This window comes from Gymnogyps californianus, chromosome 13, assembly GCF_018139145.2.
Source record: "Gymnogyps californianus isolate 813 chromosome 13, ASM1813914v2, whole genome shotgun sequence".
Taxonomy (NCBI): Eukaryota; Metazoa; Chordata; class Aves; order Accipitriformes; family Cathartidae; genus Gymnogyps; species Gymnogyps californianus.
In genome coordinates this window covers 2,404,561-2,430,098 of record NC_059483.1, presented here as the reverse complement: position 1 = coordinate 2,430,098, position 25,538 = coordinate 2,404,561, and the positions used below count along the sequence as shown (strand labels likewise).

Genomic DNA, 25,538 nt, shown 5'->3' with positions numbered 1-25,538 from the left:
GAATATTTATTTCTCTTCATCATGCTGCTAAACCAACTTTGTAAAGTGTTATACATACAAGTAGGAATTGTGCCAAAAGCGTTACCCTTTAACTCACCAAATCCTTCACAGGAAGGTCCAAAAGTAAAAGTCACTGAAAGCTGGTACCTGGGCGACAGAGCACCAGCCTGGTCAAACAATTTTAACAGCAACTTCTAGGAGGAAGCGGCATCCTTCAACAGTGATGAGCATTTAATATGTAATTACATATGTGTGAGAGAAAAAATTATCTATGACAAACATAAGTTGTTAAGAAAAACTCTGGTCCAAACTACACATCAGATCCCTCATTTGAATGTTTCAGTAGGAAAATAAACTGTAGTGCCTAAGAAATAGAAATGCTGCTAATACACAAAGACGTGTTATCTTAATTTTAAAGCATCTGATCAATCTATGCTGTAACAGCTCCCATGACAGCTTTTCACTCTTCTCCCATCATCACATACAGATTTTGCCTACAGCATACATCTGGGTACCTCACCTAACAAGTCATTGTAAATCAATAGCAATCCTGGACTAAAGCTGCAGAGTTGTTGGCTTAAGCTCAGCTGAAGAGCCCACAGCTCTTTGTGAGCTCTACGCAGGAGCGCTGGAATCCCTAAACATGCTGCAGGACTCCTCCAGGCTGGGAAGCCATCCACACGTGGGTTTCCGGCACTCTCTCTTCCAAAGCGAGCGAAGAGAAGGCATCGGTGTTAAGTACAAAAGAAAGAAGATGCTCTCAGCAGCTTGCTGATGACTGTCCGTGCACTCTCCATCTAAATGGGACCCTCCAGGCATACTACTAAGGTAATGACATTTCTTAAAGATCCTGCTTTCTGATCTCCCTAGCATGACAAGCACATAAAGCAACAACACCAACCACGTAATTCTGGCTCAGTATCTAACAAAGCCAACGACATTCTCACCACAAGCGGAGCCCCCACCCTTTTCAAAAAAAGCACGAGAAGGATTTGATCTCTTACTAGAAACTACAGCTCTGTTACTGAGCATTCAAACCCAAAGATGGGATCTTCATTCAGAGAGATACTCCGCTCAACTCTCATAGCACTAAAGCTTCAGAATGACCAAGCTGCTGAACAGATACTACAGTCAATAAGTTTAAAACTAGTCTGATTTAACCAATTCCTTGTTCATTTTGAGCTTTAACCTTTAATCTATACTCAAGATAGCTGTAAAATTCTAACTTTGGATTTACTTCCTCTTTAAAGAAAATAAGAGAGCCGCAGTACTATTTGCTAAAGGTTCTCCATGAATCTGAAAGATCACAAGTAAGATTTCATCCTGATAGTTTCTAAGCACAATACATTTTTGTAAATTAAACTGCTGTTTTTTGGATTAAAAAAATCTCTGCAGGAGACTGCAAAGACTTACACTTTAGAAGACTAATTTTGGAAAACATTTTTGTTATGCAAAAGGAAAAGCAGATGCTTTCAATCAGAATGGTTTATTTTAAACCGAGAAAAATATAGTCTCTCCGCATGAGAGCACTACGTGTGCACGTCTTCTGTTTCTGGCTCTGCTGAAGTGAACACCAAATGGCTGCCAGCCTTTGCAGAACACCCAGATCTTTAGAGAAGTTACACATATAGTACTAGGACAGTGATAACAGTGATAGACTACGTACAGCCTTCAATAATTAATTGGAAACTTATCTAAGTCAGCCACTGACACCAGTGAGCATGCACCAAGATGCTCCTTCCAAAAGAGGAAGTCATGTACCTGAACTCTACAGTCTTTTCAAAAAACTTCTCAGAAGTCTTTCTTTTAATTGCTCTACATCTAATTAGTAGAAGAGCTAATTAGACAGAGATATTACATCACAGTTAATACAGCAAAGCCCTCCCTTGCCACTAATGAGCTTACTTTCATAATGCTTAGCGTTCTCATGCTTCACTCCGAAACGTGTTCTGTAGACTGGCAACAGATTCATTTTGTAAAAATAGCAGCATATGCTGCTGAATAGATCTTGAAGAGATACTGAATTAGAGGACAATATCTCCTTCATTTTGATTAACTCTTTACAGCATAGCCTATCCCTTGTAACAGAATTGGTTAAACATAACTGCCCTGCAAACGTTACACAACTGCCTCAATATACAAGGAAATGCAGTTCTAGGAGCAAAGCACATTTCAGAGGCAAAGCAGCTCAATGCTTGTTTTGGTCTGATCCAGCTGAAAACTTGGATTATCCAGCTCTCTGCTCCAGAATTCAACTTTAAGAACTCACTGTTCTGCTTATCACAGACTTGTAGCGCTGTGAAGAAAAGAGAACACAGTATGATAATACTGGGAAGATATACTAACAGTTAATTCCGACCTACAAGTTTTCCACTCAAAAGAAGCAATTTGCAGAACTGAAGCCTATACTCCCACTATCAGCTTGCATAAAATTCAAAGTTTTAAGCATTCAATTTTCTTTTCAAAGTAGGCTGGGATATCCTAACTTTAATTGCTCCATTAACTCGTGATTTCAGGATTTTTAGAGTCCTTTACAATTACCTTGAAGAAAATTCCTTCCTAAATATACATAGAAAAAAATGAAAGGGGGGAACATCAGGAAAGTCAGTTGCATCGTCAGCATTGCACTGTTACTGGTACTGCAAAAGAAGTAGGGGAATACCCTTAAAAACACACCCAAAACCCACCCCAAAACCCCAGCCAATAACCATGAAAACATTTGTATTAGTCTTGCACCTAACATGGCACTGGCCATGTTAGAAAAAACCAACCCCCCCACTTTAGCTCCAAATTTCAAATTCAAATCACATTCATGTATCAGCAAAATTACCAAAAATAAACTCAACTGAGTAGCTAATCTTGGCTCTAATTCCACTTCTAACATGCAGCAAGTCACTTGAAATAACAAAGCTGTAGATTTTAACCTGAAGTCAGGCCCATAAGATGATGAGAAATTCATGCTGTTGTCCAGACATGTAACACCAAACATCTTTTTTTGATGTGCTACAGCATTATAATGCTATTTTAATATAATAGGGCCTGCATACACTAGGTCAAGATAAACATCTGGAAGAAGCAGAAGTTATTGCAGAGTAAGAACTTTAGCAACTTAGGAATCAACTGTCTGAAAAGAGATTTTCCAAGTGAAAAGTAGTCTAAGTCTGGAAAACACTTCAAGAATCATTTATTAAGCAGTGGATTCTTAAAGCAAGGTACACACTTCAGCTTCAGAAGCTGACTTCATAGGTTACCACTTGTTTGAATCAGATTGTGTTAAACACTGTATATCTTTAATTTGCAAAAGCATCCTCTTGGCTGCAAAAGCAATGTGTGCATCGGCCGGAAGCAGGGAAGTTACGAAGCATTATCCCTGGGAAATAAACCCAGTGGTCTGGACATCCTCATTGCTAGCGCTGGTAGGACGTGAGAAAAAAATTAGTTATTCAGTAAAGAATATAATTTTTGGATGAGGTTTTATTTTATCCATGTAAGACAGATACACATAAATCTCTGTCAATTTTTCCTCCTCTAAGCTCTCTCCTAAACCCTGAACAGCTGATTAATGAACTACTGAAGAAAGAGGCAGACAGAAAAGAGAACATTTTTAGTAGGGCACGGAGTTTAAGAAATAAAAATAATTACTGTGCAACAGATGAGCCACTGTCATTTTCCCCTCAGAAACCACAAAGAAATCACGTTAGGTGGGGTCCTGGTCACAAGTAACTTTACACCTATTTTTCTAAGTAGCATTAGCGTACCTTCCCAACAACCCTCAAAAACTTCTTCCCTCGCTGAGATTCAGGGCAGAGATCTCTCTCCCACCTTCCACACACAGCTCCCAAGCACGTATCTCCTTCCCTCCGCAGTACGGGAGCCCACTCTGCCAGCCAGGCACTGCCAGTAAATGGCTAACGTTAACCTACGCCTGCCTGCAGGAGCGGACTATGGGTATGAACGGATCAATCGAGCATTGGGATCGTGATCCAGCAGTCCCAGCCATCAGCAAGCAGCAGCTATTCTGGGCTGCTGCATTAGCACTGCCCAGCTCTCAGCTGGCCCTTACCCACGCAGCATTTTGGCTGGCTGGTGTCACTACCTTCGTCAAGTCCTGCTCTGGGTCAGAGAGGGAGATCAGCGGAGGGCAGAGATCAAGCTTAGCCCCCCGCTCTCATTCAGCTTTGCCAGTCAGATTCAGAACACATCACACCACGAGGGACAGTCTGAAGCAAGCCATGCAGCGGTCCCACTCAATTTTAAAGGCATTTTCCAAATGCAAGGAAAATCCCCCCGGCAGATGCATGCTCCCCGTTCACCTTCGCCAGTCTGCAGCTCTGCTTCTCCTTTTTATCGGCGCACTGAAAACGGCACGAGCATGACCTATTTCTATGCAGTACATCATCTCTATAGCAATGGGCTTGTGTTTAAGTTGAAACAGCTGTAACCGAGTCAGGGAGACATTGCAATGTAAATAGTGTGGAAGTGAATACTGCTTCAAGGCTCAAGACAAAGAATAGATCTCCCCTAGCCAGTTATCAGCGTTGTCATAGTAGCTGCATAAGGGAGACATAATCTACATATGCAGCTATAATTCATATTTGTACTTGAAGATACTCCGCAGAGAAGAACAAACCTTCTATAATTATGTACATAAACTGAACTGAAACATGACTGTCAAATTCTCCACCAAATCAGTAATTAAGCACACTGAAACAGCTTAGAAATAGACAGTTGAGTATTTTTTCCAGAAGATAACTAGTACTTGATGTTGCCAGCTCCTGCAACACTACTGCAAGTCCCATGCTATTTATTATATCAACTAGAAGTCTCAGCTCCCCAAAAGCTCTAATTACAGGAGAATGTTTTCATTCTTATTTTCTAAGGTTTCTAGCCTCCCTCATTAGCTCAGAAATGAAGCAATAAGGGTTTTTGTTTAATATTGAATATTGATATTGTTTGCCTTAAGTCCCAATATTTTAAAGTAGTTTGAAATTGCAGTACCGCAAAAAGGAAAGGCAGCAGCTTTACAGAATAAAAATAAATATATTTTAAGTCATCAGTTAGAGAAAACATTTCAGACTTAATTGGAAACTAGCACTTTACTTTTACGAAGGGACCTTTTCCTTTGCATAAGGAAAGGTCATTGAATCTCATTCAAACAGTGTAATACTTCACAGCTATGTCAATCCTCCAAGAAAAATAACCAAAAATATTTGATGCTAAAATCCAGTAAGATTCATTAAGTGCAAGTTTTGGAATCCAAAGAAACTTCTTTTGAGGAACTGATATTCCTGGTGAGTTCCATCTCTGGAAGTCTATTTTTCAGCCAACATCTAAATCTGCACTCAAGCTAGTAATTTTTTCCAATAACCAAGCGAATATGAGCTTTAAGAAAATGAGGTGTGCACGGATATACCTACAGCCTGAGGCAAAGGCAATGCCTGGCTTTAAAGTTGTAGTTTATACTGATAAATATGGACTAGTATTACTGGTAACTCCCAGCGAGAGATGCTTCCTGCACATTGTTCTTTACGCCAATAGTGGGAGTACAGCATAAGAAGATAGAGATTAACAGTTCAATAGCTCCATCCTCCCAACTCCTTATAGGGGATATCTGAAGCATTGGGGTCTGCAAGAAATCGGCTCACCCATCTCTTCCTTCGATTTCAGTTTCCTCTCTGAAGGGCCTCTGAAAAAGCAAAAGCCAAGTGTGGTAGAGATTAAATTTACCCTTGAAGTAGCAATAAGTGTATTTGTCAACTTCTGCTTATGCATCCTATACGTGTTGACATTAACAGTATCAGACAAACTATACAATAAGCTACCTGCTCCCCCGCAAGCCACAGAAAGCAAGTTGTTATTGCATGCTGTCAGAAGGTACATTCGCCATAGTAACTGCTGCAAACACTAGCACTGCTATCCTACCTGCAAACATTGCTCGTTTCATTATTAATTTGAAATACTCATTTGAAATGCATAATATTTCATTGGTTTTAGAATGGGACTATGCCCTTTGAGTTACAGGCTAGAGGCACTGCTATAAACAGGTAAATTACTCAGCTCAAGACCACTGCAGAGGTTTCCATACAAACAGGGATGAAAGTAGCATCCAATAGTTCTAGATTGACCAGAACTCCTTAATAGTATTTGCTCAAGTCTGCCAGTGAACTAATTTCATTGCATTCTCAGACCAAAAATTCAATACCTCCTAAAGACAAATGAAGTATACAGATTTGTATGCTTTCGGACTCTTCATTGCAGAGTTTATCTGGCCTAGAAGCAAAAATTAATTTTGCTATCTTCCACAAGCCAAGAATAAAAATGTTCCCACTACTCTCCAGTGAGCAAATCTGACTTACGCTGTACTCCAGTCTCGGTAAGTGCTATCCTGTTTACCTTTTTCATGGTAGCTGCACAGCAAGCGAAACTCTTGCAGTTATTTGCAAGAGCTCTCAAATCCCCTCACTGGCAAGCACGCCTCAGTACCTTCTCATTTCACAGACACAATCCCCATGCTTTTTGCTCTAGGATACATTAAAATGCCATATAAATGGCATTTTACAATGCCATGGAATAATAGCACTGGGCATGCATTTCCCCCTTTCTACTTCACCCTTAACTCAGTCAGGGAGATAAAGGAGCAGGAAAACAGTTTCATCATAAAATAAGAATAGCTTAATCTCTAAATGTTGAGCTTTTTCCATTTCCCCAAATTCTCTCAAAAGAGAAGGAAAGAAAAAAAATAATCTCCGAGTGCCAAGCTATTGGCAATTCTAGGCTGCGTTTCATCTATGACATCTAAACCAAAGGCCAAGTACCCAAGAAAGGCTGTAACTTAATAGCTGTAATAGATGCAGTAATTAGTAGTTGGTTTTAATCTGCAAGTCTGAGAACTGATTTTAATATGTGAAGCTATCAAAACTTGTTAAGCCCACACAAAACGTTTTGGTTTCAAAGGACCTTCCACCCTCACCCTAGAAAATCCCTTTTTATTTGAGTAAGTCCTCACCAATTCTATCAGTAACACCCTCATCTGTTACAGTGCTAAATTTTCACTCTCTGCCATGTAACCACCGCAAACTTAGAGGCCAAAACTAAAACTTGAGTTCCCAGAAATCTAGAACAATTCAATTATTGGCTGCTACACCTCTTTTTACTGCTTCCCTTCCGGAGGAGGGTTAGGTCCAACCTACATTCCTGTAGCAGTGGCTATCTAGGAGACCACCTCACCTCCAGGAAATGCACACCCAAAGCTCCAACAATTATTCTACGTGCTAAGCTGGTTTGCTCCTGCATTAGCTTTCACCAGCCCCACCTCTGTTCTAATTTAGCCGTCTGCTTCCTTTGAGGGCCTATGATAAATTTGTCTGGTTTAAGAACTGGAGAAGCCAAAGTGGCCAAACAGAGCAAAACCCCCAGATACTCCCCAACAGACACATGCACCTCATTATTTATAGGAGCTGTTACATACCATTTAGCTCAACATCTTCACTTCCACCTTTCCCCAATTTTTTCACTGTGTATGAAATACTACTTCCAAAATACACATTCCGGTTGCTCTTGCCCTACATTCACATTTGCATTCAGCACCCCTGTGCTTCAACTGGAGAAAAGCCTTATGAAAACACGTCTGAGCCACTAAGGCAAAGTAAAAATACAGTCCTTCCTCCCATCAACTTGGTGGAGGGATTTTCAGTACCAGTAACACACCAATGTTTATATCTTATTTCTGCTTTTCATGGTGATAGTTATGATTCAAGAAGGTACATACCACAAGCTAAAATATTAGTTGACTGAGGTATACACTGAGAAAAAAGCCTTAATCTTCTCTATTGCTGATCATTACAATCTGCTGATGCAAACTAACTTCATGCAATTTACACTTTTTCCGATTACATTTGAACAGTTACACTGCAGTAGCCAAGTTTTAAAATGTGCTCAATTTTTTTATTTTAGAAAGTAATTGAATACTATTAGATTCCTTTCACCATTTTTTCCCCAGCAGACACTAGCAGAACTTAAACATTTTGGGCAATGTAACAAGAAGCTAGCTTTTATTTTCTATTGTTTAATTTAAGCTCGCAGATCCCTAGGAAGAATTTGCTTTTGCAGAACCCTTAAAGTCCCTGCCCCATAGTTGGGATGCTTCTGCATCACAGCAATAAGAAGTTCCTTGCAAGTTGTCTATAGAAACTTTTTTCTCAAAAGCACAATCTATAGAAAACTGCTAATGCATTTTATTAGTTTCAATTAGCCGGGATAAGCATGACCTACACAGAATTCGTTGTCTGAGCAGCAGTCTGACTACGTTATATTCTAACGCCACATCCCCATGGCTGATGCTTCCCTTCCCTGCAACTGAAAGATGCTTGCTTGTTCTAGTCTACAAATCGCACTGTCACAAAAACCAAAGACCCTCAGAACAACTAAGGTCTGCACGGTACTCTCAACATGTATAACCTCTCACAGAAATGCATACTAGAACAACAAAAAGACACGGTTTTGAGAAGCAGAAGCATACACAGATAAAATTCTAAGCTGTATCTTCAGACATTAGAGTGCTCTTTCCAGCTCTACCACTGAGCTGCCTTCTGACACCTTCTCCTTGCAGACCGAAGTTCCTTGCTAAAAGTTGGATTTCATGCTATGTAGCTGGTGAGGGGGCAGGCAGACAGGAAGAAGAAAAGCAGCTTCTAGCTTCTTTTTCACCTCCTCACAATATTACCATGTTTTAGAACATAAGTTTGTCCACAGCATCAGCATAAAGTTAAGAACTGCCAAACTACAAGGCAGGCAGTCACTATTCTCCAGATCACTTTACCAAAATAATTAATACAATCTTTCTCTGCGTCTGTTTCGACAATGGTCTGCATGCTAGCAACTCGCAAAATGACCTAATAATAAATACTGAAAACATGGCAAAAGGACAGTCTCCTAAAGCTTACTTTTAACAAATACAGAAAACCTTCATAAAGAAGCAGCCAAAAAGACCAGTTTGGGCTCCATTCCAGCTGTCTGGCATAATACTTGTTCTGTTAGCATTACAGCCAACATTCTAAAATTTGGCTGACACACCCAGGAAAGTGGCTCCCAACACTCTGTATGTGTTTATACAAATAGCCAAGACTGAGCTTACACTAGCATTCTTAGAGTTTGTTTGTTTGTTTTAAAACAGAGCGCCTGATTTAGGGATTTCTACATCACAGAACTAGGGCAGGAAAAAGAATTTCTCTAATACCGACTGTTGTGAAGATGGAATGAGTCCATCTGCATTTATTCTACCTTCAGCATCAGCTATGCTAGTATTTGGGAAGTCGAATTTAGTCTTCTTATATCTCACAGCACACAAATGTTAGTCCTGAATTAAAAGATAACAAACTATTCTTGTAATCTTCCTTTCCTTGCAGTAGGAAACAAAACCCACATTTTTTGCCAGTCATTCACAGCACACATTCACACAGGGCTTCTTGAAACCTCCAATCTATCCGTCTGCCCCTTGAAGATAAAAATCAAACTCTACAGACTTCCCCCCTCAACCAAGAGCATCATTTATATAGAACAATGAATATTCACTACTCTAAGTTATTGCACCATGCACGTGGAAGAAAAATTCTCTTTGTGTGATAAACTGTTTTGGAGAAAATTAAATGACTAAATACTAAAGCCCCAGGTATTCTCAGCTGTTTGTCATCATAAATAATAATCCTCTAAACTCTTGAAGTTGTACCTTGGATCAAATGGTGTACATAAGTAAAACCTTGCTACTAACTAAAAGAAATAATTTCATCTCAGACTGTCCCCACCTCTCTCTCTTTGCTTATCTAGCATCAGAAGGTGCAAAAGGTAGCAAGAAAAAGCTGTGCTCCTCTGTAGGTGCAGTTTCACTTACTTATGTCTAACTGAACTATTGCCAAAAGATGCAGTTTTAGTCCTGCCTTGTGTACATCCTGCTTCCCTGTGTTGATTCTAGCAGTTGCAGAATGAGCCAAGTTAGCTTTGCTGATCCAAAAGAACATTAACCAAAAAAGCAAAGAAATTCCCATCCAGAGTAAATGCAACTTGAAGCCACACTCCCCCCAAAATTGCCACACTACGCACATCAGAATGCTTCATTTCTAAGGCCTTTTTAAAGGCATGGGACAAGAGATCTGGAACTGTCATGTGTTCATCAGACCTGAGGATAGTTCTGATGGGAAGGGACCTCAGGAGGTCATCTTGTCCAAACTTCTGCTCAAAGCAGACAAATTCATCCAGGAGATGACAAGACATAATCTGCTTACTATCGGGAGCTGTAAAGGTTAAGTGACCTGTTAAGGTTAAGGAGGAGGTAAATGAAGCCTAAGAAAGGCTCAGCAACACATTCACAACAGAAAAAGAGGAAAGGGGGGGCAGGGAAACTTCGCTACCAAACTTCTGGGTTTTTTAAAAACCAATATTCACTTCCAATCAACAGGAAAACTGGATGAGCTCCAGTTTAATCAGCACTGCACCTACCAGGATCACTATGTTGCCCTAGCAAGATGAAGGGAACTGAAGAAACAGCAAGGCATACAGGATCTTCTACAGAGATGGAAGAAGCACAGTAAACTTAAGCCATTCACAACATAATAAGGAGTCTTATAGACTTAGGTCTGCCATAGAAAGAGCACTTCTTTGGAATATTTGCCTCTAGTTAACCTACAAAAAGCACTCACGCAAGCATCACTATCATATCAGATACACAGATTATCCTCATTTTCTCAAATCGGTAGGATCCGGGATTTACCCACTTTGTTTGGACATAAGACTGCACTGGCAGAGCGTGGCAGTCACATGTACGTATGCTCTTGGAGCCAGAAGCACTCCTGTCCTTTGCCTACACAGCACGTCACTGAGTAGAGCTACTACTGACATCTGAATTTCTGAAGCATCACTGTGTTATATGTAATACAAATAAACAGCCTTATATCTGCACCACCTACTACAGTCCAAAATCTCTCTCATTTAGGAGGCAAAAAAAGACAAGAAGGGGTTGATACCAACTTGTGCTAGTCAGGAGCAGCTTTTTTTTTTTTTAATTGTTTGTTTAAAAGAACAGAGAATAGACTGTAAATCCTCCACACTTGAGGGACTATTATTCTAGGCCAAACACCCCTCCATAAACCCCATTTTTGTACATGGCCTTGGGAACATCATACAATTTAGTATTACTGCCATAATTGCTAACACATCTACCCCAGTGATTGCTAAGTAAGTTTTACCCTGCTGTGTTACTCACTGCCTGGTGGATGTCAGCCTTCAGTTCTTCACTCAGCATTCCCTCAAACACAAAGGAATCACCAAATTTCTCTGCCTATAGAAAGAACAAAAGATTCAACCGTATTATCAAAGGAATGTTATTCTTAAAATGCCACTCACATTTACAGCTTTATTTTATCAAGCATAAGGAAATTCTGACAGTAATTTTGAGTTCTCTTTCAAGGAAGCTATTTTGGAACAGAAGAGAAGGCATTTTCTCTCTCGATGTCGTTGTTCTTCAACAGCCACTGGACAGATGGCAGCTCACAGAGCTTCTGCAAATGTTTTTACTTTTATTAATTAAAAACGCAAGTCCAAATTGTCCCAACTGCTTTAAAACGCTACAGTCAATAATCTAACATTCAAGTGCATATTTAATTTCTCTTATTTCTCCTTTGGGAATCACAATAAAAGACTTAAGCCTTGTCACTTACTGCTCCTTCATCATCACTAGCACCATGTTTTAAAGTTCTGGTACAACAACAATAGAAGAGTTAAAAGTAACCCAATCGTTATATCTACCATTATATAAAGCCAAAAGAAACAAAAAATACAAATAATCTCAGTGAAACACAGTACACAATACCAACATAGGGTTTTTTCCCCTTGGTAAACTAAGTGAACTGATATACTAGGGAAGTCAAAACATGTTATCAGAATTCAACACATTTGCCCTTCTCCATTTCTTCATTTTATTATAGGCATTCAAAGACTGAGAATGATCACCATGAGCTGCTTCTGCACGCTCAGAACTCTTCAAGAAGCACAGTTTGAAAGAATGATCCCATTCACTGCTCAAATTGCAAGAAGTTTTAGCATATGACCGTAATCTTTATATATTCAGTTTCAGAAAGGAAAGAGAAGAAAAAAATACTTAATTTCTCTCACTTGCCCAGTCTGAAAGACCCAGACAAGGACACAAACTTTATCAAAGAGAAGAAAAAAATACTTTTTTTTTTTCCCCCCTCTCCTGCCCAATCTGAAAGACCCAGACAGAAAGAAACAGGTTTATCACCTAAAGGACCCCAGATTTCAGTCTGACAGCCTCCATCAAGGGGTTTTTTGGGGTTTGTTTTTTTTTTGAAGTTTGTTAAAAAATACTTTTGGTTCAACAAGATAGCTGTATATCTGGAGATTTCTTTCCTTCAGCTTTCTATTTACTTTCAGATTTCATTTGCCACTGGAGTTCAGTCTAGTCCTTAATAAAAGAAAACCAAGAAGTAGGTTGGCTCTGTTTACCCACAGTAAGTAATGTGGACATTATTTAAATACAGAAAAACCTGCTCAGCTGCGTGCCCAAAAAAACCCTGCAGCATCAGTGCTGTTTACTCTAACTCTGCGTTTATTTTTTCCAAATCCAGTGTAAAAGTGGGCCCCATGTGAGGGGAGAAGGGAGAAAGTGTAAGTGGAGCACCCAACTAGACCAGCTGAGCCATGAAGCGCTGTCTGAAACAGACTCCATCAGATGCAGTGCTACATTTAAATACCACTGCACATGTGCTCATTCCAGAAGCTGTTTGCAACAAGTAAGCCCTGTTCAAACTCAAAATTGTGAAGCAACCTTTTTTCATAATTATTGAGCTAAGAACTTAAAAGCAGAAACGGTGCTGCAGATAAAAGAAGCCCTTCATCCAACCAGAAGGATCCTGTCTTCCAAATGAGAACCAGTTTATCAAGTGAATTCAGCAAAGTGCCTCCTTTGAGACCTGATGATTACCGAGGCTTTTATTTGCCTAAAAGGCCTGTCAGGGTTTTATAAAAGTTGCGTAGGAACAGTCAACTGTCAGGAAAGATCAGAGCCTCAGGCACAGGTAGCTTCTTTCTTGGAAGAACCTTAACGTATTCTTTCTTAGTCCATTGTTCCCAGTAATATGCGCAAAAATATTATTATACTTGCTATTGTATCTTCTTTAGACAGCAGGGCCTTCTATCGCTCAGTTCATTAGCAAGTAGCTGCGCTGAACTAGCCTGCAGAGTCCTCAGCTATCATAGTTTTTTAAATCCCTGTTCCTCTAAAATAAGGACAATCTAACAACATAGTTGTACTGGTACAAAGATGTCCTAGGACCCAAAGGCCAAAAAAACCCCAACCAACAACAAAAACCCCCAAAAAACCCTGCATAGACTTCTTCAGCCGTCTGTTAGCTTCACCCAGGCTGCCTCAGTCTTACTGCAGGGAAGATACTAGTTCAGATATCAAGACACTTACTAAATATAACAGTATACATCTAAATGCCCTTTCAGACCCCTGCGCAGCAAGGCAAGACAATTTTCTCTCTACGCTACTTACATCAGAAACATTCTAGTATGCAAATCCCAAGCAAGTATTGTGACATCCTTCAAAAGAGAAAAGCCTAAGTTTTTAATGGGGATTTTGCCCACACAAAGAAAGATGACAGGAGACTGTATACCCTTCCACCTTACCTCAGTAACGTACCCAGTAGAATTCACAAATCTCTCAAACTCCTCATTGCTGACCTCATACTGATCCATGTAGAAACTGTTAACGTGGACTCTTCTGGCAGGCCATTCTCCATCTTGCTGTATTTCAGGTTCATCAGTGCCCATTGTGAACACTCCTCCCGGAATAGCGACCATCTGCAGAGAAAACACCACCCAGAAGATTATGAAAATGAAAGGCTGAAAAGTCTCATATCAGTCTTACTCCTCCTCCACCTCATCTTTGGAGGTACTTTTGCTTTGAGCAGCATTTCACTGACAAAACCAGCACAACAAAATGGCAACAGTGGCATCTTGATCACCACCTGTTTGGAAGAAGTAGCAAGCAGAACTTACACTGAGAACAAAAACCCCATTTGCAGCTCTTTCTACATGAAGTCTGGGTAATTCAGAACTTCTACTGAGGGTAATGTTTGTGCTCTAATGAGGAGAAACATGTTTCCCTACTGCACCTAAGAGCCAAGAAACAATCCAGAGTCCTTTCTACTCATTTTTAGACGAGGAATTTTGGCATTTCACTCTATTCCTAGGAAGGCTTGATGCATCAGTGATGAATCTGGACATTATGAAACTGTAAAGTGCTTTTTTGTGGACAAGCCTATGCTTGTTTGCATACTAACTACACATGGTTTTTCATTTAATAACAGGCACGTGCAGCATTTTATTACCAACCATGCTGCTAACTGGCAGGTAGACACAGCACTTGCAGCTCTGTGTGCTAGAGATGAGACAAACTTTCAAGTCAGTTATATTCCACTCCTCTGGAAGACTGGCCTTGGGCAAGAGCCTCAAGCTTCAGAAGTAAAGGACGAGCACCAGAACAACATTTTAACTATTTCAATATGATGTTTTCCCTTTAAGGCCTCAGCCAGTTTCCAGAGAAACACATTTTCCTGCAGCTTTAGTGGGCCCTTTCCAGGATGACAAAGGCCCCAGAGGTCTTGTCATGCCTCATCAGATGTTTCCTGAGAGCCCTCTAAAGACCACAGACTGAGCAACACACTCCTCACCCAAAAAAACAAGAGCATCCATGATGCCTGCTCAGAAGCTTATGCTTGGAATGAAGAATGACAGCTCAGGCTGCGTAAAATCTTCCCAATGGGCAGGTGATGTTCCAAAGGCTGACTACCCAAGAGCTAGCTTGCCAAGAAGTTACCCAACTCGTCATCAACAGCTGAAAGAATTGGGGAAGAAAACTCCCTCTCCTTTCTTTTCAGTATTCCTGAGCTACCTTCACCCCCTAACTCACATGGAATTCAGCCACCTCACTCCTCCTCTGGCAACAGTCAGAGGCTTGCGAGTGGGTGAGCCCCAAGAAAGCCATCCAGCACCGACATACACATCCACCGTGGAAAATAATCTGGCATGTCATATTGCACCTGAACACACCCTGGCACTGATCTGTGATCACACACTACTCTTACAAGGAATTCAAGCAGGCGAAGCAGTGACAGAACCTAAAATGAGCAAAGCCAGTTCTAAGAGAGAGCAGCATTTTTTTGCAAGATCCTGATGTTTGGTATGCAGGAAATTCAAGTCTAATAACAGAAATATTCACTGAGAGAGAAGTTTCCAGACTAGCACACTTCTAACACTACTCCAGAAGTGTAGTTTAAGTTGTGACAGAAAAAGAAGCCTGGGTTTTAGATGTACAAGACTTCAAACAAAATTCCATATGCATACAGTGGAATAACACAGTACGCAACATGTATATTAAAAGTAGCCAAACTGCAGAGATAGGGTTGTAAAAAATGTGAACTGATGTAACATTATTTAGATGACAAGGCGGGTTCACAGAACCAAACGTAAGCTTCGGACTTTGTACATATAGCCATTTTGCAGCACAGCCTAGATTATAGGACATTGATTCTTCTATAGTTGGATTTTTTTGGGTTGGGTTTTTTTTTTTTCCCCCCTTACTTTACAAGATTCTCTTCATAAACTTAGATGCTATCACCAAAACAGCTTATCTGGATGCCCACACTGACTCACGAACCAGGAAGACAAAAAGAATCATTAGTTACCTTCCAGCTTCTGGAGTTTACTGTTATTTATGTAGTTACAACACCACCAGCATACCAAATGATCAGTAAATAAGTTCACATCAGCTATCCAGCACCTCTCCCTCTTAAGAGAAGTTGGAGTATTTGATGTAACCTTACATATCCAATTTCACTGTTTCTTCTCCGCTATAGATCTCTCCTTTCGCTTGGGTCTCTCCCAGTGACACTTAAAATTCACACAACTTGCAAAGGGCCTGTAAGAAGTGCTACAAATACTTTTTCCTTTGAACTAACCACATTTGAAGCTAGCTGCATCCTCATAACCTTTTCTCCACTAAAAAGAATCTGAGCACTTACAGATTGTCTTTAACTGAATCCATAAAAGGGCTTCAGGATAAATTTGCTTACATTTTTTAGGACTTAGGGAATGACAATGTGGTACAAAGTTGCACCATTTCCTTCCTTCCAATCTCTTTCCAACTCACTGTAGCTAAAACAACTCCTTGAAGGAGTCTTCAAAGCAAGATTCGGAGCTCACTAGTAAGCGGCTGTCTAAAAGCCTGTGAAAAATTAACTCTTGCTTTACAGCCTAGCATTCACTTCCAAAACCTGAAAAATCTCTATAGCTTGCCAGTGTACGTTCAGCTAGCAATGTCCAACGGCTTCCTTTTGAACTTGCTGCTTTTGCAGCCCGCTCACACAGTGACATCTGACACTTCTGGCATGTCCACCAATGGTGTGTCCAACTGAGACCAAGTATTGATTCCACAGGATTAGCCTTCCCTACAAAGGCTCATTTCACAGCTCCACCTCCTGTTTGGAAATAGGACCTTCCTTTGACAGCCAGCTTTATGATAAAACCACATCATAGGCTGCAAGGCTCAGACGTCTGATAGCGCTCTTCAGCTGAGTACAGCGGAATACAACACTAAGTGAAGAACAGATTTTCTGCATAGACATCACATCCAGAAACCACATTTGTATAGTTAATTAAGCAGCTTTAACATCCACTTTTAAATAACAGGTAGCTAACACCAAGGAACTAATCTCTAAGAAATATCAAAGTTGAACTACAGAGGCAGAAATCCAACAGCAGAGGCTGATAGATACGTCATTTACTGTATTAGGCAGAGTGTGCAACAATAATTGCTGGTATCTTCACAATATTACTTAGCTAGCACATGCAGTTCATTGTCCTCGAAGCTCAACTTCAACAACAGGAACCGCATTTGCCTATGATTCTACTTATGTTGAAAGTATTACGGTAATGTAGAGCAGACCCACTAAAGTACTAGCTCCCCAGTTCTAAAAATGTAGTGGAAATAAGTAAGCTCATTTGTGGTTGAGGTACAGGCTAATTCTTCCCTCACTTCCCTTTTGGTAAAAAGGTTTTCTAGCTAAGCATAATCAAGTTATGTTGTGAACATAGCTTAAAAACCAGCAGTAATTAGTTTTCATTACCTACTGTTGAAGTTGCCAGCAGCCTTGCATAAAGTAAGAGTCAAATGATTTTTTCACCCTACAGTGAGACGCCGAAATTTATTACATGAAACTTATATTAGTGACGTAGAGCCCAAGTGCAATATGGGTTATTTAATTCATACTCTTTAAATATTCTCAAATTTCTTAAGTGCAGCCTGCGATACTAAAGTCACAATTATCAGTGTGCATCCTTCCCTTTACTTGCTAAGTTTCCACACTGCCTGTGTGACACAGGCTTTCCCCAAGCTGACGCAGCTTCCCAATGTTACAATACCAAGAGGCAATTAGAGACAGCCCCTCACATTTTTACTATTTGCAAGCCATCTTGCACAAGAACATGATCCAAGTCTGCTGTGATATAATTTTGTCTGCCAAAGTTTACTACCACCTCTCATGAAATGAAACAGCAATCCCATTTCTAATAACTGAAGATATCTCATTTAGTGAGGTGTTTGGTCTCTAAAGACACAAGAAGTCTCAGTATCCCCTCACAGTAGGCACCGTCATAGCACATCAGCCCACACTAAGCACTGCCTTCCTCAAGAAGGCACATTCAGCTTTGGATGGTGTCTTTCAGAAGAGCAGCAGCACGAATAAAAAGGAGTAAGCAATTAAAGAGACTTTCACTTGTAGAGAACCTGAAAGGCTACCTAGGTATGGATACACAAATGATGGCTTTGCTGAAATACACACACGAGACATGACACATCACTTCTCGGCGTTTCAATTCCACGGATACCACCACAGACCTAAAAGAGATGAGGGGGTGGAAATCAGAGCCATAGTAGTATCGATATTGACCAAGTAAGGGAATACACTAACAGAGCTATCACCTCCCCAGGCTGTACGGCAACAGACAGCCCCGCTCAGGCAAGTACTCTGGCACACGTATTGCCGGTGTTAGCCGGTTAAAGGTGTGGGGAGGCCTGACACAACAACCAACCAAAAAAACCACCTTGAATCCATTTGCCACATCTCAGCTTTGCACAGGGAGAAGCAGTCAGGGCGGACACGGGTGGGGACACAGAGAAAGCCACCAGGACACGGGCACCGCTGCCCAGGCCTCTCTCCATCTTCAGGAGCACCCAGACCACCCAGGAGACGCTTGGACCAGCGGAAGCACCCGTGCCCAAGCCGAGGTTCTCTCGAGTTCAGCCCCAGAGGGCTGCGAAGCGGCTTTAATTCGAGTTTCGACCCAGAAGCCCGCTCGCTCGGGGTTCTCCGTTAACCCCCCCCCCCCCGCCCCGAGCGCCGCAGGAGGCCCTGCTTCGCCCAGCACCGCCGGGGACGCCCGCCCCCTCAGGGCGCTGGGCCTCCCGCCTCAGGCCGCGGCGACAACCGCCTCGCGGGGTGGGGCAGCGCGCGACTCCCCCCCCCGCCCCACGCGCGCCGCGCCTCGCCGCTCACCGGACTGTGCCCAGCGCTTCGTCCGTCGCCCGCCGCCGCCGCCGCCGAGTATCGCCGCGTTGCTACCTCCCGCCCGCCACCGCCGCCCCGGCTAACGCTGCACCCGCAGTCCCCGCCGGGAGCTGCCTCCCCTGCGGCTCCGGCAGTCGCCGCCAGCCCCAGGAGGAGGAGGAGGAGGCAGCAGCGGAGCACCCAGGCGCAGGCTGCTGCGGGCGCAGCCATGTTGGCGGAGGCACCACGTGCCGCCCGCGGTCAGGTGACGAGCCGCGCCTTAAAGGGGCAGCGCCGCGTCCCTGCGGGGACGGGTGGCGGAGGCGGCCGCTCTGTCCCCGAGCTGTCCCCTCACCGCCGTTCCCGCCTCCCGGGGAGGCTGTTCCCGCGCCTCAGGGGGAGCTGGGGCGCTGCCGCCTGGCTCGGCCCGGCCCGGCCCGGCCCGGCCCCCACAGGGACTACCGCCGGCAGGCGCCTCGGGAGTCCCGCGAAGAGCAGCGTGTGGCTCTGCCCCAGCACCCGCCGGGCCGGGCCGAGCTGGGCCGGTCTCACACCACGCGAAGCGCACAGATACTTGTAGAGTTTGTGTTTTGTCTCCTGACAGGTATGTGAGGCTTTGTGAGAAGAGTTGAGGGAGCTGGGGGAGCGGAGTCTCCATCACCGGAGCGAGGGAGACGCATCCCCGTCAGGCGCAGCCGGGGAGGGTGGCTGTGCTGCCCTGAGCCTCTCGTCCTGGTCGTTCCCGAGTTGGATTTGAAGTTTGCCTTTCCGTTGTCTAAAAATAACTGGGTGCTGAAGCAAACATGGCCTAAATAAAGCACACAGACCTGTGCTTTTGCAGAGACGCTGTACCCACTGCTCTGGTACCTAACGGATAGTATTTAATGTATACGGTGTTCAGCTTTAGTCAAGATGTATGTCCAGTACTTGTTACAGTTAACATTCTTGAGAAAAATATGTACAGCAAATGAATGCAGATAGGTCTGTGTTCCCGAAAATGCTTTCTTAACTATCCATCAATATAATCCCTCGGCACAATACAGTCCTTTACTGCTTATTTCACCTCCATGGGAAAAAAATAGGGAAATACAGACGCTGCCTTTAAGTATTCCCACTTTGAGATGTCAAAAACTGCAACTAGGGGTTATTAGAGTTGGCTGGTTATGTTATTTAGCAATATTCGTAGTAAGGGGAAGTTCAGATTGTGTAGGTATCGCTCAGCAGAAGTGAGGACTGGCCCTTTTGTAAATTCGCTTGGAAATCATTGTTAGTAACTTGCACCAAGGATAGTGTTCCCAAGGCCTTGCTCACTGGCTGAGGCCATCAGTATTCATATGTGTTTTAAGCTCGCTCTTTCTCTTTCACAGCAAATTGCTGCAACGAAAGTGCAGCTGAAGGACAGCCAACAGCACGTAGATAGCATTAATGTCAGAGACTCGTACAAGGTGCAGGTCTAAGGCCCAAAAGTAAGTGCTTACACCTTTGACTGCATTCAATAGCAGTATGTGATGTAAGAGCGTGTACATACCTTCCTCCTAAGGGAACCCTCATCTCCTCTATTAATGGGGGATGATGCAACTCAGCATCATTTCAGAATAAGGACTTAGGAAAAAATAAAGAAATGGTAAATTCCTTGCGCACTTCTGTTTGCTATCTATCCTGGGATTTCGATTTTTCATGCTTAAAAATGGATTTTACCAAGTATGACACAACTAGTCTTTATGGCAAAAACATCACCATGGAGGGGGGAAAAATATCACTGGAGGGGGAAAAGGAGAAACTTGCTTTTCTTTCCAAGTGAACATCAAATCCTGTTACTGCAGTTTTCGGGTTTTTTACAGTAGTTTTCAGTGCAGGTGACTGAGAAGCAGTTTGTAACAAGCCAGGTGAATGGCAACATACTAGTGTACAAGCCAAGCAGGTCAGGAATGGAAACGGAATGGAATGCCTCTACTTTATAGAGGCACAATGGCCTCCGACTTTGCTCTTGGGAGAGGTAGCAATTTGCTGTTAGTAGCAAGAAGCAAATGACTACCCTGCTCTGTGCCAGCTCGGCTGGCTGGGACTTTGCAATCAGAGCGAAGGCTCTTCCCACTCACTGTCCCCCTGCTAAGGAGCTGGGGGAGTAGCAGGTGCACATGCCTGCTTTCTTGTGTGACATAAATCCAAAGTCCTGCTATCTCATTTACAGGCAGAAAGGGTGCACTGCTTTTGTATTCCCTTGTACTCATTGCACAGCCAAGGTACGCAGCCTAAGGCGGATGGTGATCAGCTGTCTCAATCCAGAATTGTCAATACCTTCTGCATCAGGGAACTGGTAATGCCCTTGTTTTCCTTCATTTTTCCTGCAGTTCACTGTAGTTGTTGAAGATTTTGGTGCTCTATCATGTAAATCTTTACTTTTTGTGGGAGCTTGTGTTCAGGACTGTCAGCAGAATGGATCTTCTTCTGGATCCTCCACTATGCTGAAAGAAATCTTGACTCATTCTGTGGGATATTAATTCAAAATATTTAATATTTTTTTTCCCTATACAGATTAGGACTGTGCAGTGAAAAGAAGCATGACCATAGTGAAGGAGGGGTTTTTTTTGTTTGTTTTGTATTGGTACTGGAATGGAGCACAACTGTATTTGCTGTATGAAATTTTACTGTGTGTAAAATGACAGTGCTGGGAGTCTTCACAAGGATGCATTTCAATTATCCATCATTAGTCCCTTTTGCCCTGTGACGTACTTAGAAAAGCAACAGAGTGCAGGAAAACAAATGAATACAAATTTAATTATAAAATCAACCCTTGGTGCTTCGGGGTCAGAAAATGTAAACATTCTTTTTATGTTGAAACAGTGATCTTAGCCCCGTGCATTAATGAATCTCTATTAAAATGCAAAGTAAATATAACTTATTTTCTCCTTCCAAATTTCCAGTGCAATTTACTGAAATGACAGCAAAATCTAGGCATCCAAATTCTACAGTCTCTAGAACTGAAAACAGTCTGCCAGGATAACTTCCCCTTATTCAAACCATGGGGTTCTGGCTGTGTAATGATGGAATTCCAGAAAATCAGCTGATTTCCAATGAGCTGGGACAGTTCTCTGGTGTATCTTGCCCACTCGTGCTCATTGCTTGTTTTCCTAGAATTCTTTTCTGCATCATTTCTGTACTTCCATTGGGAAGGTTTATGCTCCTGTATTCTGTCAGGAGACTAGATGAAATTATTACAACTACAGTTTGCTTCTGAGCAACATCCAACTTTCAGTTTGTAATCCTGAGGACTTCTGAGAACTTTTGCTGGTGTCATTTATTGATCATGTTTGTGCTTCTAAGGCATTTGTTCGCAGGCAGCTAATCTCTTCCACACAGGGTTTAATTATTCTCTTTCCTCGCGCTGAGTACACCATGCTTCAGGATTAAGACACTGGTTTCACTGTTATTAAAATATTATAGAAATGAGAGACTTTTCAGCACTTAGTTGAAAAGCTGAGATGTTGCCTAGCATTTGTCCCTATTGTTAGCAGTGCTTTTCATCTCCTAGTGCTGCAGTGCTGGCAGGGACAGCTCTGATGACGGGAAGCTTTTGTGATCATCTGCCTCATCATGAAGACCAGCCACGACCAAGATTAGACAGTTTGATCCTTAGAGTCCTGGTAGCTGCCTGGAATATCTTCCGTTCTAATTTTGCTTCCAGGGCTGCTGCTTGTGCAGCTGAACCAACAGCAGAGACAAAAAAACGTGCAAACTCACCCAGCAGGCTGGAGTGCTTTCTGACCAAAATAGTCCAGAGAAGTCAACAGTTAATCAGCAGCATAAAACAAGATAATATTGTTCTTATTCTTGGCAAATAAAAGACTTCAAACTTCATCTTAACATCTTTCATCAATGTTGAATTCACGTAATTGCTACAAATAAGGTAGTGATGGACCAGAATAAGGTTCAAAAAGGAGAAAAAGAACAGAGTTCTCCAATAGCAAAAAAAAAAAATTCTCTCTTGCAAGGTGCTTTCCTGTGACTGGAATCACATATATGATTGGGCTAAACATTTATATTATAGCACTCTAAAGACTGAAGTGATATCTACCAAGTAGTATTTTTTCCACTATTTCCTCTCTGAATTCTTGAACAGTTCTCATTCCTTAGACCCTCTTTGCGTATGTGTTTGTGATCTAAGCCCAACCCCTTGTTTGCTACTGAGCAAACAGGACTCTATTCCCCGTCTCAGGGGCTACCTGCTGTAGTTCACATTATCAATGAAACAGTTGCTTTAAGAGAATAACTGTATGGTACTGCTGAGTGTGACTTTTTTCATTCCCAGACTGCCCTACCGTTTCACCTCTTCTTAAAGCTGTAGGCTGATAGGAACCTTACAAACTCACTGTGGCTGCAGCAGCATCCCAAAGCAAGTTCGTAAAGCGAAATGGAAACATTTTCCACTGTTGGAAATTTTAATGATTATCTTGTCTTTGCCAGTACCCCTTCAAATCTAGCAAGTTCTTTGCAGTACTTGATCAGTATTTTTGGCTGAAGGGCCTTCAGTAGCACAAACTCCACAGCCTTTGAAGAACTGACCAAGACCCAGAAGCAAATGTAGTCCATGAGAGAAAATGTAGCCTTTGATATTCTACTTTCTGGAGAGGCTGCAAGATCAGAGGACTGGTAGGCTGCAGAAGGAGCAGGAGGCAAAGGACATGCTGTTGTAGGAGAAGCGTGGAGAGATGTGTGCAACTCTTCAGACACCAAACTGAGGATTTGCAGACTGCGATAGAGCCAGATGTCCCCAGGTCTCTTCTGCTGTCTCCTATGCATCCCATACTCACAGAACTTCATGCGTCAGGCTGAGTGTGGCTGGGGGACCCGTTCATCCTCTGTCTGTGGGAAATCCCCCAAAACTATGGCTTACATTACATGCAATTTCTAACATACTGCTGCTGCTCTTATTTAGCACTCAGTAACGAAGATATTTCAAGGCATACCGCTAGCATAACCGCTAAAGGTGTTCAGTGGGCAAAGCTCTTTGCCACTGGCTCTAGTGATAGTCCTTATGTCACTACCTAAGTGCAGCAGACGTTCTAGCCATTCACTGTCCTCAGCCTACTGAACTCATCCAGAGATTAGATTTGATTACACGAGAATTCATTAGGATTACCTAATGATATTAGGCACCATTACTCTGCCAAATGTCTGATGAGTAATGGCTTGTAGTATTGCAGCCATTTATGAAAATCATAAACTCTGTTCACTGACCTTCGCTTAAGTTCCTAAGTCATGGACTTCAACTTCTGCATATTCTTGCTTGGTAGGCATAATTACAGCTCCTCTGATGTTATTTTTTAATGAAGAACCAATATAGTGGTAGGTTGTGTTGAATCGGACCACTGGCTGATCTGGACTTGTTCCGTTTCTCCAGCGGCGGCCTGCTGCTGTAGAGAGGGAAACAAGCAAGGAGCACGGCAGCAGCAGTGACACACCGTTTCCTATCTGTTATCTAAGGCAGCAGGCAGGTGCGGGTGGAAGTGAGAGGAGGAAAGTGTTTTCTTCACCTTATGCTAATTAAAGCGCTACAGCAGTTCTGCAGCGCAAACGTTGCATCCACTTCTGCGAGGCGCTTTGTGCTGCCGAAGGTAGCCACGTGTACCCTGCAGAAGGCATAACAATTGCAGTATAACTGCGGACAATATACCTTGACTAACATTTTAAGGACAAATAATTGCATAATGTAAAAAATAAAAGGAAATATTACTTATTTTTATCACTGCTGGTCATTCTGGCTTAAGTTGCATTGTCAGTCAGTAGACAGGCTTTAACGTTAGTAGCATCCCCATGCCAGATAGTCTTACCGAAGAGGAAACCAAGTAAAACTCACTACTCCCAAAGTTTTAAACTGTTCTTCTGCAAAATAGCTGGTTTACCCCACTTCCGTACAGCTGACCGTTCTGAGCGAAAGGCTCTCATCTTCCAATAACTGAATTACCCCAGAAGTGAAAGCAGTGTGTGTAAATAACCTCGCGAAATCTCAATCCCTTGTATATAAACGCAAGGGTTTAAGCGTGATCTCTCCACTATTTCGCACTTCCCAAACCGTGCTAAGACCTGCATTTACTCAGTATTTATTTTTCCCGGCTCGATTTTCTTGCAGTTCACGTGGCTGGTACAACGGTGCCGGTGTATCCCGGCTACTCCTCGGCGGCAGGTGGGCGCTTGGGGAGCCCTCTCCCACCCGTCTCCCTCCGCCCGCCCGGTGCCAGGGCTCTGTGCGAAACCCCCAGCCTTGCGACGACCCCACGTTGTGAACGCACAGACCTGTGAGAGTCTCAGCCACCGGCGGGAGCGGGCAGAGCCCCCGCGGCCATGTCCCGGCCCGGGGAGCCCCCGGCCCCGCTCCGGGGGTCGCCCCGTCCCGCCCTGCCCTGCCCTGCCCGCTGGCGCGGGGCACGCCGGGAGTTGTAGTCCCGCGGGGGCGCTCCCCGGCGGCGGCGCGGCACGGCCAGGACTCCGCTACCCAGAGAGCCCCGCGGCGCTATATAAGGCGCGGCGGCGAGCTCCGAGCGCAGTAACCATGTGGATGTGGAGCTGAGGCGGCGCGGCGGCGGGAGCTCGGCGCAGCCTCCATCCTAACGGGACCGGGCAGCGCCGCGCCGCCGGCATGGGGCTGCCGAGCCGCCGCTAGCCCTCCCCGCCGCCACCGGAGCCAGGTAGGGCCAGGGGGGGCGGGCAGGGGTTGCGGCAGCGGCTGGGGAGGGAGGCGGCGAGCCCGCCCCGCTCCGGCCGCCGGGGCAGCCCCCTTCCCCAGGCCGCCGCTGCGCTGCGGGCGCGGGGCGGGGACACACCGGGGGATGCAGCCCGCCGCCGAGCCGGTGCCGAGGCTGGGCCGGCGGAGCGGTGCTCGGCGGGGATGCGCGGCCGCGGGAGCCCCCGCAGGACGGGGCA

General features: G+C 43.4%; 2 protein-coding genes across 2 annotated transcripts in view; one reads left to right on the top strand and one right to left on the bottom strand.

Annotated features, from left to right (window-relative positions):
* The window catches only part of SUMF1 (sulfatase modifying factor 1), a 39,756-nt gene extending 20,908 nt beyond the window's left edge, over positions 1–18,848 (bottom strand). Inside the window, exons 1-3 of the mRNA XM_050904591.1 lie at positions 18,627–18,848; positions 13,699–13,872; positions 11,255–11,329 (exon numbers count right to left, since the gene is read on the bottom strand). Of these exons, the coding sequence (XP_050760548.1) occupies positions 11,255–11,329; positions 13,699–13,872; positions 18,627–18,848 (471 nt within the window). The remainder of the gene's footprint in view (positions 1–11,254; positions 11,330–13,698; positions 13,873–18,626) is intronic.
* Positions 18,849–25,256: 6,408 nt separating this feature from the next.
* The window catches only part of ITPR1 (inositol 1,4,5-trisphosphate receptor type 1), a 180,282-nt gene continuing 180,000 nt past the window's right edge, over positions 25,257–25,538 (top strand). Inside the window, exon 1 of the mRNA XM_050904988.1 lies at positions 25,257–25,303. The gene's annotated coding sequence lies outside the window, so the exon portion shown is untranslated. The remainder of the gene's footprint in view (positions 25,304–25,538) is intronic.